The 17,786-nt window shown below is 34.9% G+C and overlaps 1 protein-coding gene across 2 annotated transcripts; it reads left to right on the top strand.

Moving 5' to 3' along the window:
- The first annotated feature begins 245 nt into the window (after positions 1–245).
- Positions 246–12,090, top strand: LOC136203808 (F-box/LRR-repeat protein 15). Of its 2 annotated transcripts, XM_065995044.1 has the most exons (17): positions 246–1,144; positions 1,990–2,248; positions 2,332–2,464; positions 3,625–3,724; positions 3,801–3,998; positions 4,089–4,359; positions 4,446–4,544; positions 4,626–4,714; positions 4,835–4,934; positions 5,028–5,198; positions 8,540–8,692; positions 8,796–8,956; positions 9,040–9,238; positions 10,232–10,698; positions 10,797–10,860; positions 11,652–11,738; positions 11,839–12,090. In XM_065995044.1, exons 1-17 carry the CDS (start codon positions 675–677, stop codon positions 11,917–11,919), a joined length of 3,102 nt encoding a protein of 1,033 aa, XP_065851116.1. In that variant the 5' UTR covers positions 246–674; the 3' UTR covers positions 11,920–12,090. The 2 variants fall into 2 exon arrangements, with proteins under 2 accessions (XP_065851116.1, XP_065851117.1); XM_065995045.1 differs by lacking the exon at positions 11,652–11,738.
- Positions 12,091–17,786: the final 5,696 nt, after the last annotated feature.

Here is a 17,786-nt window from a genome sequence, read left to right as displayed (position 1 = left end):
AAACTTACTCCAAAGTGACTAAAAATAACTAGCAATATAATATGCATTTTTCCATAATCAATGGAGGATTTAATGTATAACATAAAAAGATCAGGGTTTAATCGTAAAAAGGAAAAGTTTAGGGGTCTAAGGAAGAAAGGAGAAGGATTTTGAAGGAAGCCAAGCGACGTCGTTTTCTAGCACTGGTTGAAAATGAAAATGGTGAAAATAATTTCCATATATTCGAATAAATAAGTAGGAAATCTGAGATTAATATTTTCACCATTAGCCAGCGCCGATCTCTTTTTTTGAAGCTTTTTAACAAAATAAAAACATCCATCGTCCAGCTGAAGCTCGCAAGATACGATCAGATCCGTTCAAATCTCCCTTCTTTTCCTCTTCTTCTTCTTCTTGTTCTTCTTCTTCATCGCTCCGTCTCTCTACGCTGCTATTTATTTATTTTCTTCTAAACTTGTGTCTTTTAGCTTAGCTTTATGCATGTCTCTATCGGCCGAATCCTTCTATTGCTCCACCAGCACCAGCGCGAAATTCATCATTGATGGTGTTGTTTTCTGATGAGCTTCTTCGAACTCTTGATTTCACTAAAGATTAGGGTTTTTCTTCTAATTTCTAAGTAGAAATGATACGGATCGTGACCTAGGGTTCGTGAAGGCACTGCCTCTACCTTCAATTGCATGAAGATTTGGTGCTGTCTATGCTTCCTTTTCGAAGACGAAGAACCAACACCGTTGAACGACAGTGACTTGCCGAATAAAGCGATGAGAGAGGGCATTTTCGAGAATGACAGCAATCCAGAGGGCAACATTGTGAATAACGATGAGGACGCTGATGAAAGATTAGAGCTTGCATTGAATGATGATAGGCGGGAGCCTGACGATCAGGACTCGTTGAGATTCTTTGAGGAGATGATTAGGAATATGCGAAGTGGCGGTGCCAATTGGGATGAGGGAGCGCCGGGTTTAGATGAGGTCGTGCATGTGGTTGCTCCGCTTCCTTTAAGGAAGTATGGGATTCGTTGCTCTCGGGGAGAGGGAGAGAGTAGTAGTTCCACGACGCCATCTGCGGCAGTGGCGTCAGGGAGTGGTACCGAAGTGTGTGATCGGGACTTGCATAATAAGCGGGCCAAAGTTTACACTGGTTCTCAGTAAGTCTCTTTCTTTCTGTTTTGGTTTTAATGTTCTTGAGCTTAACTGCCTGGATGATGTATGGTTTGTTTTTTCAAGAGAATAATACATGGTAATGAATGATGGAGAGCCGCGTAATTGAAATTAAGTGCGGCCGTAATTTCAAATTGAATTTGGAGAACAGATTGCAGCAAATGCCAAATCCAAATTGAGTTTGGCGAAGAATGCGAGCGCTGTCTTTGTGATACATTTGACAGGCTTAGGTCATATTAAGATCTTTTTTTTCCCATTTTCCTGTGACCTGATCTTGCCAATTCAAGGAGATTTGTCTTGTTACATGTTTTTTTCATTGCTTTCCTCAACGCCTAATTTTTAAGGGATAAGATACGAATTAGCCCTATGGTTATTGGGAGAATGGATTTAGCCTCCTCATACAAAACATACGAAACAGTAGTGCAATCTTAAGCCCAACATATTTGCAATTTCAAGCCGCCTCTAGCTACCCAATGGTGCTTGATTTGCACATCTTCTTTTAATGAAAAAAACTTATATAGGTTTAAGATTGCAGCAATGTTTTGTTTTATCTGTGGAGGCTAAATCTGCTCTCCCCCAATAACCATAAGGCTAAATTTGTAACCTCTCCCTTCTTTTAACTCTTAAAAAACCGCACTATGCTATAGTAGCTGCACTTGGTTAATTTTTTCAACATTTGTTATGATACTATCATTAGAATTAACTCAAAAGAATCTGAAAGTTTTAGGACTTGTTATTCATATGAGAAATTGATCCTTTGCTAGTTTGTAATGTGTACTTCGTTGTTTGATTGTTATTAGTTTTTTATGATGTTTTTTTCCTTTTCCTTCAGTGACTGCCATTACGCAACAACTATGTCTTCAGATGCTGGCAATTCTAGTTTGTCTGTTGACAGAGACTATACTTTAAGTCAGAGTTCTTATGTTCAATCTATGAATGAGACGTTTTATCATAATTTCTTGTGGAATAACAGCAGTGAAGAAAATCCCCGCGGTTCTAGTGGTGGGAGAGATGACAATGATGAGAATGGCACACCTAAATTAGAAGCCTTAGAAGTTCGGATGGATCTTACGGATGATTTGTTGCATATGGTAAAATACTTAGATGTCTTCTTGAGGTACACATCTATAGTTGCACGCTTCCATCTATCTAATCTCATTTTCCTTGTCCTCAGGTTTTCTCTTTTTTGGACCATATTAATCTTTGTCGAGCTGCAATGGTCTGTAGACAGTGGCGAACAGCTAGTGCTCATGAAGATTTCTGGAGGTGTTTGAATTTTGAGAATCGAAATATATCCATAGAGCAATGTGAGTGTTACTTATTGAATATTTGTGGTTTTCTGCATTTGTTAGTTTTTGTACCTAGAAAAGTTTTGCTGTTTGGAGAAGCTTAGCTGAGCCTTAGTTGCAGGTAGTGAGTTTAATACCACTATTTGATGTGTCCAGTTTATGTGTGAGTCTTGTTGATATTATATAACCAATTTCTTGCATGAAATGGAAGTATAAGAAACCTTGAGGATATCTAGCTAGGTGTAAAAAACTTGAAAATGGTTTTTGGACTACCAGATTGGATGAGAATCAGATAAGCAATTGTGGTGCGTGATACGGATATGCTTTAGTGGGATACATAAGAAACTAATTTGAAACTGTAAGAGATGTCATATGGATGATGCTTGATGACCTGTTGATAATGAAAGCATATTTACTGCACATGATATGTTGATTAACAACATATTGGATGTTACTTAGGTGTTAATAAGTTGAATAATAACTTATAGTGACTAAATGTGTGTCAAAAATCCTTTAAATCTTCTCATTTGTGATGATATAAGACTACATTTTTTTTATCTGTGATAATTTTGTGATAATGTATTTTAGAAAGGATGGGTCGTCACCTTTTTGCTTGCATATGCAATTGATGTCAAAGTTTCATGGAGGATATTTTGAAAGCTAGTTGAGTTTAGGACTTGTTAAAAAAGTGCTAGTTGTAGAGGTGTGTAATCAATTCCAAGGTGAACATTTGCTTAGCTAAGTTGATTGTGTTTGTTCATTTTAGCGAATATGTTCTACACATGTTCTCTTTATATGTGGTAATAGAAAAGTATCTGTAATTCGATATGAACAGGAGTTGAAGTAAAATTACTTTGCCACATTGGTTGAGGATGCATAGTTGCAAAATTTCATAAATATGGAAACAGCATTTCCTTTATGAAGCTTGTATTGTAGTTGAGATTGAGAATGTTCCTAAGTGCCTTAATGTTGAAAAGAAGTGTCTGTTTCCTCTACAAAGTTTTTGTAGAGTTTTATGTGGGGCTGATACCATTTTCATCACATTGACCAATAATTTAAGTAATTTGATTATATGAGCATTTGTATTATTTTATTATCCTTCAGGATCAATGCTAAATTAGTTGTTCATTTCTTGTTGCAATAGTTTCGAAATTAATTGGTCTTATATGCATCTTCAGTTGAAGACATGTGTCGGCGATACCCCAATGCAACTGAAGTGAATATCTACAGTGCTCCTAATATTCATTTGCTTGTTATGAGAGCAGTCTCTTCATTGAGGTACTTGATTGTGTGTGATTCCTTCTTGTTCTGATTAAGTAATATCTTGATGCTAATGTTTCTTAATTATTTTCAGTAATCTTGAGGTCTTAACTCTAGGAAGAGGACAATTAGGGGATCCTTTTTTCCATGCCTTGGCAGAATGTACCATGTTGAAGAGTTTGAATGTCAATGATGCTACTTTAGGTAATGGTGTTCAGGAGATCCCTATAAACCATGATAGGCTGCGTCATCTTCAACTTACAAAATGCCGTGTGGTGAGGATATCTGTCAGGTGAAACAATCTCAAGTTTCTAAAGAGAACTCCCAAATTTTGATATCTTGCTCAGTTTCAACTTTGTGCTGAAATATGTATGTTTTTCAGGTGTCCACAACTTGAAACTTTGTCATTGAAGCGCAGCAACATGGCACAGGCTGTGCTCAATTGTCCTCTCCTGCATCTCCTAGATATAGGATCCTGCCACAAGCTTTCAGATGCAGCAATCCGTTCAGCAGCAACTTCATGTCCTCAACTGGAGTCTTTGGACATGTCGAATTGTTCATGTGTTAGTGATGAAACTTTACGTGAAATAGCTCTCACCTGTGCAAATCTCCATATCCTCAATGCATCATATTGCCCAAATATTTCACTTGAGGTCAGTTTTTGTGGATGGTACCTGTTATTGTTTTTTTATTTTGTGGATCTGCCCTTGTTTGACTTACTTCCCTGTCTGGTTTGAAGTCTGTGAGACTGCCAATGTTGACGGTTTTGAAGCTTCATAGCTGTGAGGGAATTACTTCTGCATCAATGGCTGCAATATCTCATAGTTATATGTTGGAGGTATAACTTCTCCTGTTCTGCATACTTCCTTTGATATACTTGCGTTCTCTCCAAAATTGAACGTCAGTGAATCTTTTGCAGGTTTTGGAGCTTGACAATTGCAGCCTGCTGACTTCTGTGTCCTTGGATCTTCCTCGTTTACAGAATATTCGGCTAGTACATTGTCGCAAGTAATTGTTCTGTACCCATTTCCCATGCAGTCTAAGAAAAACAGTAATATTTTTGCTTTTTAGGGAGCAATGGACTTTTTGCTAATGGTTTTGTCGTTGTCATTTCTCCTACCTCATCAGATTTGCTGATCTGAACTTACGAAGTATCATGCTGTCATCTATAATGGTGTCTAATTGCCCGGCACTCCATCGAATCAATATCACATCAAATTCACTTCAAGTATGCCTTCTAAATAAAATACCAGTCTTTGTCATGTTTTCCTTGATCATCTTTTAAAGTTATAATTCTCAGAGTTGTCTTTATGATGTGCAGAAATTAGCATTGCAGAAACAGGAAAACTTAACAACATTGGCATTACAATGCCAATGTTTGCAAGAAGTTGACCTGACAGATTGTGAATCTCTGACAAATTCTATTTGTGAAGTTTTTAGTGATGGTGGGGGATGCCCTATGCTAAAATCGCTGGTTCTTGATAATTGTGAGGTAAGTAAAGGGCAATTCTCTTTTTTCTTATCATTTCTTGTCTTGTCTTGTCTTGTCTGGTCTTGTGACATGAAATAATTTTTATTATCTTTAGCATGTCTTAGGGCCTGTTTGATAATATGCCATTAAGCACTTAAGGCTAATACATTAAGTGCTTATTGGTTTTTAATTTGTTTGATAACATCACAAAAACTTTATTTAAGTTAAAAAATCACTTATTCTTGTAAGTCAAAATATTTAATTAAAATTTAAGTTGAACATTACCAATAATAAAAACTTAATATCATTAAATTCAGTATTTTATTTTTAGGATTTATCAAACAGGTAGCTTATTTAATAGTGTTAGCATTTATAATAGGGGTTAAATACATCATTGGTCACTGTATTTACATCGTTGTCTCAAAATGGGTACTTAACTTGAATTTGTCTCAATAAAATCACTCAGTTTTGTCTCAATTAGGTCACTCCCGCCAATTTTAGCGGTTAAAACGCAACAAAATAATGACATGGGTGACATATCAACATAAGTTAACTCAAATCTCTTACCGAAACGAAATGTGACAGCCACATGTCGGGTATATTTATGAAAAAAACTACATTTTATTTATTTTTTCATAAAAATAATCGACACGTGATCGCCAGGTGGTGCATATGTGGATGTCATGTGTCATTTCGGTTAGAAATATGAGTTGTTTCATATTGACGTGTCACTTATGTCATCATTCAGATGTTTTTTAATCACTGAAATCGTCAGAGTGACCTAATTGAGACAGAACTCAAAGTTGAATGATTTTATTGAGACAAATTGAAGTTGTGTGACTATTTTGAGACAAACATGTAAATTCAGTGACCAATGGTGCATTTAACCCTTTATAATAGGGAAAAGTACAAAAATAAACCTTGTGGTTTGGGCCGTTTTCAAACATAAATTATGTGCTTTAAAAGTTGACAAACATGTACCTTGAGGTTGATTCCGTTAGCAAACACAGTCCAAACAGACTAACGGTGTTAAAAAAGTCAAAATAGGAGTCAAATTATTGTTTTTGTCTTTAGATTGATTTGTTTTATAAATTAACCCCCTTATTACAAACAAGATTAATAAATCTCGTATCCCCACCATCTTCTTCCTCACTCTCCAATTTTAATCAACAATGCCGCCATATTCATATCCCCTTTGCAATTGCAAGCAGATTTTCTGGTGATCATCTCAACCACTGCACAACCAAGAGCCCAAATATCACACAGCGATTATTCATTTTCATTAACTGATTCCGGCAACATGTAGGAGTTCCATGGAATTCAACCCTCCCATGTTTTTCCCCTAATTTTTTCGCTAATCCAAAGTCTGCAATCTTAACTCCCCCATTCTCAAACAACAAGTTTTGCCACTTTATATCACAGTGAGCGGATCCTTTCGCGTGAATATAACGAAGCCCTTTCAGAACCGATTTCGTGTAGCTTTTAACATCCGATTCCGGTACACCGAAGCCGCCGCGGTTTTTGACCAATTGTGCTAAACTACCATCGCGAGCGTATTCGAGAAGCAAATTAAACAACCTCTCACCGTCTTCAAGAGTCTGAACCAAAAGTTTTAACAGTTTTGGGTGGAGACCTTATTGCACCATGTGATGTGAGTGAGGAGGAAGATGATGGGATAAGAGTGTTATTAATTTTTGGTTATTGTTTTGGGGTTTTTTGTTATAACTAGATAATAAGGAGGTTAATTTATAAAATAAATAAATATAAAGATAAAAGTAACCTTTTGACTTTGACTGCCATTTTGACGTTTTTTTTAACACCCTTAGTCTGTTTGGACTGTGTTTGCTAACGGAATCAACCTCAAGGTACCTATTTGTCAACTTTTAAACCACACAGTTTATATTTGAAAATCGTCCAAACCACAGGTTTATTTTTGTACTTTTCCCTTTATAATATTCAAACACTTCAAATTCAGTACTTGTTCAACACTTAATTTTCAGTTTTATCAAACAGCGCCTTAGTGTTCTTCAATTCATTTTTTGTAAAAAAATATTTATGGTTTCTAATGTTGTGACATTTTATCAAAAAAAATTCACCATCTTTATTCTTTTTCTTATGTTCTAAAAATAATTTTTTGCATTCTTTACTTGTGTGAAACCCTGAAAATTGTTAGTTCATCAATGATGACTGCAGATGGAGATCAGTCAGGGCGCTAATCGTGTCCTTGTAACAATAGTTGTCAAATTGAGATTCGACTCGTGAATCCTGATTTTTTGAATCGTAAGATTCGGTTCAAATTCTTAATATTATAAAAAAATAAAATATTTAACATGAACTTAAAATATTATCGACTATTAGTCTTGAAATGCAATTTTATTTTCGGATGATTAAAAACCATGAAATCATGAATAACTATTTTTGGTTTTGAAATTTTGAAGAAAGTTACGTGTAAGTAAGTGCTCCACACGTTGGAAAGAAAAGAAGAAAATTTGACGCAGGAAGATGGAATGGAATTAATCTGTTGATTTATTCTACAAAGAGTCGTTGTATGTAATTGCAATTTGGAAAGTCACAACAACTCACAATTTTTATTGTAATCTGTCTTGATTCTTTGAATTTGAATTATTGATTTTTGTTTTAATTTCTTTTTATTCCTTTAGTTTAATCGTTATTGGTTGTTTTCAAAAAGTCATTCCTGCCTTTAATTAAACTCTACAGATTCCAAAATAACTCTTACTTGCTGCCGGTTTTTTTTCTCTTAATTCATGAATCGGTGGAATCGGACGACTCGGTCGATTGGTCTGATTCACCACCGAGTTGTCCGATTCACATCCGATTCTTGATGATTTTCGATTCTGCCTATAGAGTCAGCTCGAAATGGAGCCGACTCGACTCTAATCATACGATTCTAACAACAGTGCTCATAACTGATAAAAAATCCATTGAACTAGATATTAGACTTTAATTAAACAGAGAAGCTTATTCAACTCAGTCATTGGAAATGCTGGGAAATCTAAATTTGAGTATTTTTTCATTCTTGTTCAGACCAAGGGAATGATTGATAACTTGAAGTAATTTAAAGATTAGTTAGGAAAGTGAGGTTGGAGAAGATTCTTATGGTGTAATCAATTTCCCTGATGTCCTTTATGTCAATGTTGCGTGTAAATGGTATTCATCAGAATGTCATCCCTTGAACTAAGCTCTTTGCAACTCAGTGCCTGAATTTTGAGCCATTGGATACTGTCTTTCTGTTTATTGCCTGCAGGTTTTGACATCACAGCTCTTTAGACTTGTGCTTATATCTATGGTAGTTTGTATTTTTTTTCTGGTAGCTGTGTCTAACAACTTTTTAACTTTTCCAGAGTTTGACAGCCATGCAATTCTGCAGTATGTCCTTAGTCAGTCTTTCTCTAGTTGGTTGCCGTGCTATTACTTCTCTGGAATTGACATGCCCTTGTCTCGAGAAAGTCTGTCTGGATGGTTGTGATCATCTTGAGAGAGCATCATTTTCTCCTGTAAGTAAAATGTTGTTTCCTCCTTTACCTGTGAGATGCAATTCTCATTGCTTTAATTTTGTAAGACAACAAGGTTGAGCAGAATTTGTATTTTTCTTTTCAGGTTGCTCTTCGGTCACTGAATTTGGGAATCTGTCCAAAACTGAACGTACTTAATATTGAAGCACCACATATGGTGTCACTTGAGTTGAAAGGATGTGGTGTGCTGTCTGAAGCATGCATCGATTGTCCTCTCCTTACATCTCTGGATGCTTCCTTCTGCAGGTTATCTTATGTTGCCTTTTCCAGTGTTTCAGTTGCCACTGGTTGTATCTTATCACTGACAGTTTTCTCGTGTCTTTATGAAGTCAACTCAAAGATGACTGTTTGTCAGCCACAACTGCATCTTGCCCACTGATAGAGTCTTTAATATTGATGTCCTGCCCGTCGGTTGGTTCTGATGGACTTTACTCTTTGCGCTGGCTTCAACATCTGACTTTACTTGATTTGTCATATACTTTTTTGATGAGTCTGCAGCCAGTTTTTGAGTCTTGTTTGCAACTAAAGGTAAATATCATAGTTACTCTTTTAATTTTCTGTTTTATTCTAAACTAGTTTTTGGCCTGCGCAACGCGATGCACAAATTCATCTTGGCATATAAATATTAAAAAAAAAATTGTAATTTAATAATTAAAATTAATGACATAAAGGTTTAATATAATATATTATTTTTTTATGAGTAAAAAAAGAACTGACACCTCAGCTCCATCGTCACTGTTTTATATTATATATATATATATATACACACGCAGAGAATTAGAGAGATTTTAGGAAATAATTTATGGATTAATCTAAATTCTGTAGAAGTCTTAGATATAATACGAATAAAATAATCTTTTTATATTATATATAGATATGCATGGAATTATAGAGATTTTAAGAGAGAATTTAGTGATTAATCTAAATTCTGTAGAACTCTTAGATATTACAAATAAAATAATCTTTTTATAGATAAATATAACAATATAATTTAAATTAATTTATTATATATTATATTTTTTTATCAGTAAAAAAGGAGGAAATAACACCTCAGCTCCATCTTACTGTTTTTTATATATATATATATATTATCAGTAGAAAAGAAGGAAGTGGCACCTAGATATGCATAGAATTGAAGAGATTTTAGGGATTAATCTAAATTCTGTATAACTCTTAAATATAATACGAATAAGATAATCTTTTATAGATAAATATAATAATATAATAAAATTAATAAATTATATATTATATTATATTATATTTTTTATCAGGAAAAAAGGAGGAAGTGACACCTCAGCTCCATTGTTACTGTTTTATATTATATATAGATTACTCAGAAGGACACTTGGTGATGATTATGGAAATTTAGTATTTTAAACTCAAATGTTGTGGGGAAGTCTGTTCTTCTGTCATATACATTATTCACACTTCTGTTTCTTTCCTAGTCATTTGATTCAGAGTGGATTGATGAAAGTGGTGACCTTTAAATGTTGATACTTATCTTACATCTTGTTCTTGAAGGTACTAAAATTGCAAGCTTGCAAGTATCTCACAGACACATCTTTAGAACCTCTTTACAAGGAAGGTGCTTTGCCAGCACTTCAGGAATTGGACTTGTCTTATGGAACCCTCTGCCAGTCTGCAATAGAGGAACTTCTTGCTTGCTGCACTCATCTCACTCATTTGAGTTTGAATGGCTGTGTGAATATGCATGACCTGAATTGGGGATTTTCTGGAGCTCATCTTTCTGACTTGCAAAGTGTATTTAGTTCATCTTCCCTGATGTCTCAGGAAAATATACTTGACCCAAATGAGCAGGCAAATCGATTGCTACAAAACCTCAATTGTGTGGGTTGTCCGAATATTAGGAAAGTTGTTATCCCACCAATGGCACGCTGTTTCCATTTGTCATCATTAAATCTGTCTTTATCTTCAAATTTGAAGGAAGTTGACTTAGCTTGTTTTAGCTTGTGTTTTCTTAATTTAAGGTGATGCCCTATACTTTTGGTTTATTTTTATTTTCTTTTCATTTTACGGTTCTTGTTCTTTTTTTATGTTATTCTTTATTTTTATATTCTTTCATCAGTAATTGTTGCTCATTGGAGATACTGAAGCTGGAATGCCCCAGACTTACCAGTCTTTTTCTCCAGGTACATGCTTCCATCTTTAGGTCTTATGACTAGGAAGTTCTTTATCATTTAAGCTGTATACTTGCATCATAAATGCAGGAAGAGCATTCATTTTTTTCCCCAAAAACAAATCCAAAGTGGTTTCACATGTATATTTAATCTTGGATTTACCACCTTTGCCTTAAGGTTATGAATCTGAGATTGGGATCGTGTGGGCTCTTGTACCCTAAAACTCCTTGCCTTTTGCTTCTCAGGGGTACTTTTGCCTCTGGCTATTCTGTAGGGAAGATATTTAGAACTTGTTATAGAGAGCCCACACATCATTGGACAAAGTTCAAGTTGATGATTGATTTATTTTATAGATATTGCGTCTCATTTGTAGCAAAAAAGGAAAAAACTCAGCAAAGGAAATCCTAATCCAAACAGGATTCTAATCATCTTTATTCTTTCTATATTTATCTACTGTAATGGATTTATGCCTGGGCCGTGGTTGTCTAGAAACATTTATCTTCCAAAGCATGTCATTTTTTTTTTTTTTTTATGAGTGGCGCAACGGTAAAACGTTGTTGCCGTGTGACCAGAGGTCACGGGTTCGAGTCTTAGGAGCGGCCTCTTGCCAATTAAATTGGCAAGGGAAGGCTTGCCCCCAATACACCCTTGTGGTGGGACCCCTCCCCGGACCCTCGCTCAGCGGGGACGCGTAATGCGACCGGGCCGCCCTTTTTATGAGTGATTCCTTGGTTTAAGATATCCGAGACTACCATCCTCATCAGATACTGTTTCTGAGTATTGAGTTTTTGTGGACATTGTAGTCATGTAACATTGACGAGGAAGACGTTGAGGCTGCTATATCTCGATGTAGTATGCTGGAGACTTTAGATGTGCGTTTTTGTCCGAAGGTGAGAACATTTTGTTGTGCGATATCAAATAACTTATATCCATTCTGCGTCTTATTGGTTTATGTTGTTTACTTAACAAATTATACGTTGATATTGGCAGATATTTTCAATAAGCATGGGGAGACTGCGTGCAGCATGCCCAAGTTTGAAGAGAGTCTTTAGCAGCTTGTCGCCTTTATAATCTGGGAGTAAAATTTTTGTTTCAATTTTCAACTTCACTTGGTGTCCCTATTGTTTGTAAATGTCCTGCTGTCTGTGTGTGTGTGTCTTGATAATGTCTGTTTGGGTATGTATAGGCACTTAGGTGTAGTAATTTAACAAGCCTAATAAATTACCTTTGCTTTTCTGTATTTATCTTTATTGTTATTTCTTCATAATATGGAGGTAAAAATTCCAAGTGGTGGCCAGCATGAGAAAATGCCTACATTTATGAGTTCTGGTAAATATTATCCTTGAGCTTTTAAGCATTAAAATTCTCATTTTCCGGCATTGATTTTTTTTTTTTTAATATGGAAATTGCATGAGTTTTGTTTCTAAAATATTTTATATGTTTGGCCCTGTGGTATCCAAACACATCATTTGTCTCCTTGTGTTGTGGTATTATTTGGTACATTTGTCATCTGGAGTATTTTCTAGGTAATATTTAACTCATTTTGGTAGGAAAATCAATTGATTTGTTATTTTTTTTTTCGTATGGTATAATTTTTAACATGTACCATGTAAATGTAAATTTTTTCATGTACATTTATTTATCATGTGAATAAATAAGAAAAACTAAGAAAATTATTTATTTATATTCTACAAGAAAAAAATTAAAAAAATCAGTGTTAAAAATGATATTATGTGTAAAATTAAACAAATTAGTTAATTTTTTTTATTTAAAATGGGTTAAATGTTAGTTATGTGCATAGCATATATATTTTTAAAATATGAGATTAAATTTATAAAATACTTGAGTTCATCTCCCCTCTTGCGATGAGAATGGCTATTGTTTGGGAACAGAAAATGATGTTTTTATTTGTAAAGTACTAAACATGCGGATCACCTATAAAATGCTAGTAATATATATATATATTCTTATCAACCGTTTTATCTCAAAGAAACTTCTAATAAAAATTACATAGAAGACCTAGGCCGAATGGAGATGTCGCTGCGGTTTCTGGTGATATAGGAGCTGCTGCGGTTTCTAGTGGAGCAGGAGCTATTGCCGCGATTGATGAAGGAGGTTGGGATCGCGCGGACGCTGCTGTTTTTTAGCCGAGGACGTTCGTAAGGGAGGATTCTCTCGTAGATGTTGATTCGTTACTACAGCGGACTGTGACGCCTGCAATTTGGAGTCTGCCGCCTGCTGGTTTAATTAAGTGCACGTAGTGATTTTGGCTGGAGATAGAAGTTGTGGTTTGGGAGCAGTTGTAAGGGACGAGTCAGGCAGTTTTCTGTTCGGGAGCAGTTGTTTAATCAACGCCTTAAAGGAGCCAAAGATCATCGAAGCACTTGCGGTACGTACGAGTTTGAGTTGGCTTGCTAGTCAAAACTTTGTTCATGTTGTCTTTGAATCGGATGCCAAATTGGTTGTTGATGCGGTTAATTCTCATCGACAAGACGATTCATAGTTTGGTTCGATTATACAAGATTGTAGGGCCATCGTCAACTCTCACTCTGGGTTCAAATTATATTTTATTCCTCGTTTAACGAATAGGGCTGCCCATTTAATGGCAAGACGGACTTATTCCAACGTTAACGATAGTCTTTTCTGTGTAATACCTACATGGCTTGCAAACGTTATTCATGAGGACGCTGGTCCTATTTATTAATGAAGTTGCATTTTTAGTTAAAAAAAAAAATTATATAGAGATAATATTTTACATTTCTACTTTGGTCTTTGCATTGAGCATCTAAATGCTTTTTTGATTCGAATCTAAAATACAGAGATGCAATTTTTATTTTTGAAAAAACCAGTTCAAAAAAACTCAGGTTCAATAATGATGAATACATATTTTTATAACAACTAATAACAAGATTACTTCGCTTTTCATATGTGTTCAATAAGCTAAAACATCGATTTCACACAATTTCACATGCTTAAGACATTAATGAAAAGCGGAAGAAATCTAGTGGAAGTCAATGTAATTCCCTGCAGCTCATTACTAAAACATATTATTCAATGTTCAATGTAGTATGGAATCAATTTTACACTATTGAAATCAAATGAAAGAGAATGAAATTATTGTACAAAAGGGATTGAAACTCATGCCCAAGAGACTCAAACCAGTTAAAAAAAAAGTTTTATGTGAGTTTCAAAACATCACAATGCAATTTAAAACAATACTAGATCTTTGGATTTTTTTTTTAAAGTGAAAGGAATTAAGTGAAAACAAATTAAATCTGGCAAAAGTTATCAAACTAATTTCACCAACAATAAATAAATTAAAAAAAACATATATACAAGTAGAATGTATGATATTAATATATGTGCAAATATGGTTGAAGTAACAAACAATAAAATTCAAAACACAAAAAAAACTATCAATACTAGATAAAGTACATTGAAACACGAAATCTTTAAGAATAGTATCTACAACATATACTGAAGAAAAGAAACACGAATTCAAGACCCAAATACAAAAGAGTTCCATGTTGGACATACTTTTACAAACAAAGAAGTGCTTAAAGAAGTAATTACACACACTACGCAATAAATAAAGAAAGATTTCTAGTTCAAGAAAAAAATGACCGAAAATTTATTCCTTCAACGCAATGATGATAAATGTTCTTAGACATTCAAAGTTTCATGCACATTAGAAACCACAACCTTCATCATTAGAAAATATAATGATCGCCGCACATGCAACCTTGCCATGAGCCACAAGAACAAAAGATAAGCAACTATAATCAAGGAAAAATTTCACAGACTCAAAATTGTATCACAATAAAATACATAATCCATGACATGATATAAACATCGAGAATATACATCAGTTACTAAAAAAAGCCTAGAAGTACCAAAAAAAAAGAAAAAAAAGAAAGCACTCACTCTTATGTGAGGATCACCTTCTTTATTTCATGTTGCGCTACCTAGCTACCTCCACATGCTAAAATTAATAAACCATGGAGCGTTTAACAATCTAATACTCAACATAATAGATTCATATACTTATTCATGGCACTTCATGCTTCTATACAGGGATGGGAACATTGCAATCTTGTTGTAGTCCTTGATACATTTTTGTAATATTGCTACAATGGAATATTAATCACAGCGTGCACAAAGATGCAACATGTTACAACATCTTAAAATATATATATATATATATATAAGGGCTGAGGTGAGAACACATTTCTTATATGATAAATGACTCTTATGTTAGAACGTTCATTAATGTCATTATTGTAGAACATAAGAGAATAGTTTTAGAACATCAACTGGAGTATATATTATATATTTTATAATATGTGTTCTAAAAAGTTAAGTAAAAAGTTTTAAAAAATTCGTTTTAGAATAGAATATATTAGTTTTAGAATATATGTTGGAGTATATGTTCTAAAATGTTAAGTAAAATATTCTAAATTGTATACTCTGTGTTCTAAAAAGTTTTATGCATGAACTCTAGTAACTTATTAGAAATAATGCATGAAGAACAAAATACATTAATTTTAAAACATAAGACATTAGTTTAGAACATATGACATTCATTTTAGAACATATGCATAACATAACTATATTGGTGTATATGTTATATATTTTATAGTTTGTGTTCTAAAAAGTTAAGTAGAATGTTCTAATAATGTTACATATGTTCTATATATTACAACATGTGTTCAGCTTTATGCATAACATTGAAACAGATAGAATTCAAAATACGAGCAACATCATGAAGGATTCAAATTTTATGCGTCGCTTTCGTCTTTCACCACTGTTCGTTGGTAATCAATTTTCACATATCCGAACTGAAATAGAACCATCATGGAGATAAAATAAATAAACGAAAGGAAAATAATAGAAGAGAAAGAAAAGAAAGAAACCAAAAAAACGAAGAAGAGATCGAAAATAAGAGGAGATCGGAAAGATGAGAATGAGATCGGAAAGATCCTTACCACTATGAAAATATTTACAATAATAAGTGTTCTCACATATGGACATGTTTTTACTTGATCCCCCCATATATATATATATATATATATATATATATATATATATATATATATATATATATGTGTGTGTGTGTGTGTGTGTGTGTGTGTGTGTGTGTGTGTGTGTGTGTGGGGCATCTTTCCTTAGGAACGGGTCCGGACGAGGGAAGTCGGAGGAAGAATCAAGCACGAGCAACAAGCGAGTAAGGAGGCCAAAACTGTGCTACACAATAAGTGGGGCACGCTCCGCGTACTTGAGGGTTTGATCTAGAGAAAAGTTCAGGAGGTCATCCACGCGGGGCTTGGATCAAGCACGCTCCGCGTAGAGTTAAAATACGATCCGCGTATAAGAAGAAATGATCCGGAGGAAGTTCAACAGCCAAGGCACGCCCCGCGTACAATTGGGCACGCCCCGCGTACAATTCAGCTTAAGGAACTTGCTCCTTACTCCAGCTTCCTCCTTATTTACAATCCTGCCACTCTCTATTTACACCTTTGCCACTCCCTTATTACAACCATGCCACTCCCTATTTACCATCTATGCCACCCCTTTATATTTCACCCATTTACCCCTTATCTTTATGTTTTAATTAGCTATGTAATTTTCCCTTTATGTAATTTGGCAATTAGGGTTTTTGAGATGATATAAATTCATCTCTTTATCTTTGTAATGCTTTAACTTTTTATCAACCAAATATAATTATTCTTCAAGAAGCTTTGTTAAGGTTCTACCTTCAACAATGGGGATTTTATTATTCCTATGGATTTAGTCCATGAAAATTGGGATTCACTCCTTCTAGTTTAGCTAGAGAAGAATATCTTTGTTAGTTTACGATTAAAACTAACACATCACGAATTCAGATAAAACCGATCTGTATCAGTTGGTATCAGAGCCGATCGTTTTCCTTGAACGGAGACTTCTTTCGACAATGATTCAACCGCGTTATTCACAAGCCTTAAAGGAACGTCTTGAAGCAGAGGCGAGGAAGATGGAGCTCCATTGTGCCGAAATTACAAGATGGATAAGAGAGAGCTTGGAGCAAGAAGAGATGAAAAGACTCCAAAGGGAAACCACTATTTTGCCTCCTAAGGATTCATCCCAAATCTGTCCCATTTTACACAAGGAGGAGGTAAATCTAAAACTTTCAAATCTTAACGTGGAAGTTGTGGGTATGCCTATTATTAGTGATGATTTGGTTGTTTGTGATGTTGAAGTAGATTTAAGTTCTCATTGTGGATTTATTGTTAATGAAATTGTTGATGAGAATTTAAATGTATGTGTGAATGAGGAGGAGTGGGGATTGAGAGGGGGAAGTTTTGAGGAAACCCATGTTGAGAAGGGTACTCCCCAAGTGTTTGATGAAATGCCCCTTAGGCATAGGCACATATATATGCTTAGGGACATTGATGATATTTGTCTTGAAGAGGAGGAGAAGGAGTTTGGGCTTGTTAATCTCTTTGAGGAGCATGATGAAATTAATTTATGTGTGGAGATTGATGGCTATGGAGATGGGAGAGACGTTGGTGGTTCTACCATGTTGGGTTGTAGCATGTCTTTTGAGTCGGATGACTTGGCACGTGAATTAGTCGGTTCGAATTATGAAGAGGAGTGTGAGGAAACGAGAGGTCATGGGAAAAGACGGATCGTGGATGAAGATGGAAATGAATTTGAATACAACCATGAAGAAGAGGGGTTAGAAGAGGAGATTGATGAAGAGGAGAACCAATCCGAGAATGAGCTAGTAAGAAACGAGGAATGTGATTATTATGAAGGCGAATTCGAGGATGAGGTTGAGGAGAGAGAGCACGCTTCCGAAGATGAAATATGTGAAGATGGTGAACTTTGTCATAGTGCATATGAGTTTGATTATGATGAAGATGGTAGAGTTTACCATGGGGAGAATGAACGTCGACGCA

This window comes from Euphorbia lathyris, chromosome 8 (genome assembly GCF_963576675.1).
Source record: "Euphorbia lathyris chromosome 8, ddEupLath1.1, whole genome shotgun sequence".
In the NCBI taxonomy this organism is placed as follows: Eukaryota; Viridiplantae; Streptophyta; class Magnoliopsida; order Malpighiales; family Euphorbiaceae; genus Euphorbia; species Euphorbia lathyris.
This window is presented reverse-complemented; position numbering and strand designations above follow the sequence as displayed.

Coding starts and splice junctions, on each gene's coding strand:
- LOC136203808 (XM_065995044.1), top strand. CDS start 675: ATGAAGATTTGGTGCTGTCTATGCTTCCTTTTCGAAGACGAAGAACCA. Junction 1,145..1,989: donor AAAGTTTACACTGGTTCTCA/GTAAGTCTCTTT, acceptor CTTTTCCTTCAG/TGACTGCCATTACGCAACAA. Junction 3,999..4,088: donor GTGGTGAGGATATCTGTCAG/GTGAAACAATCT, acceptor TATGTTTTTCAG/GTGTCCACAACTTGAAACTT.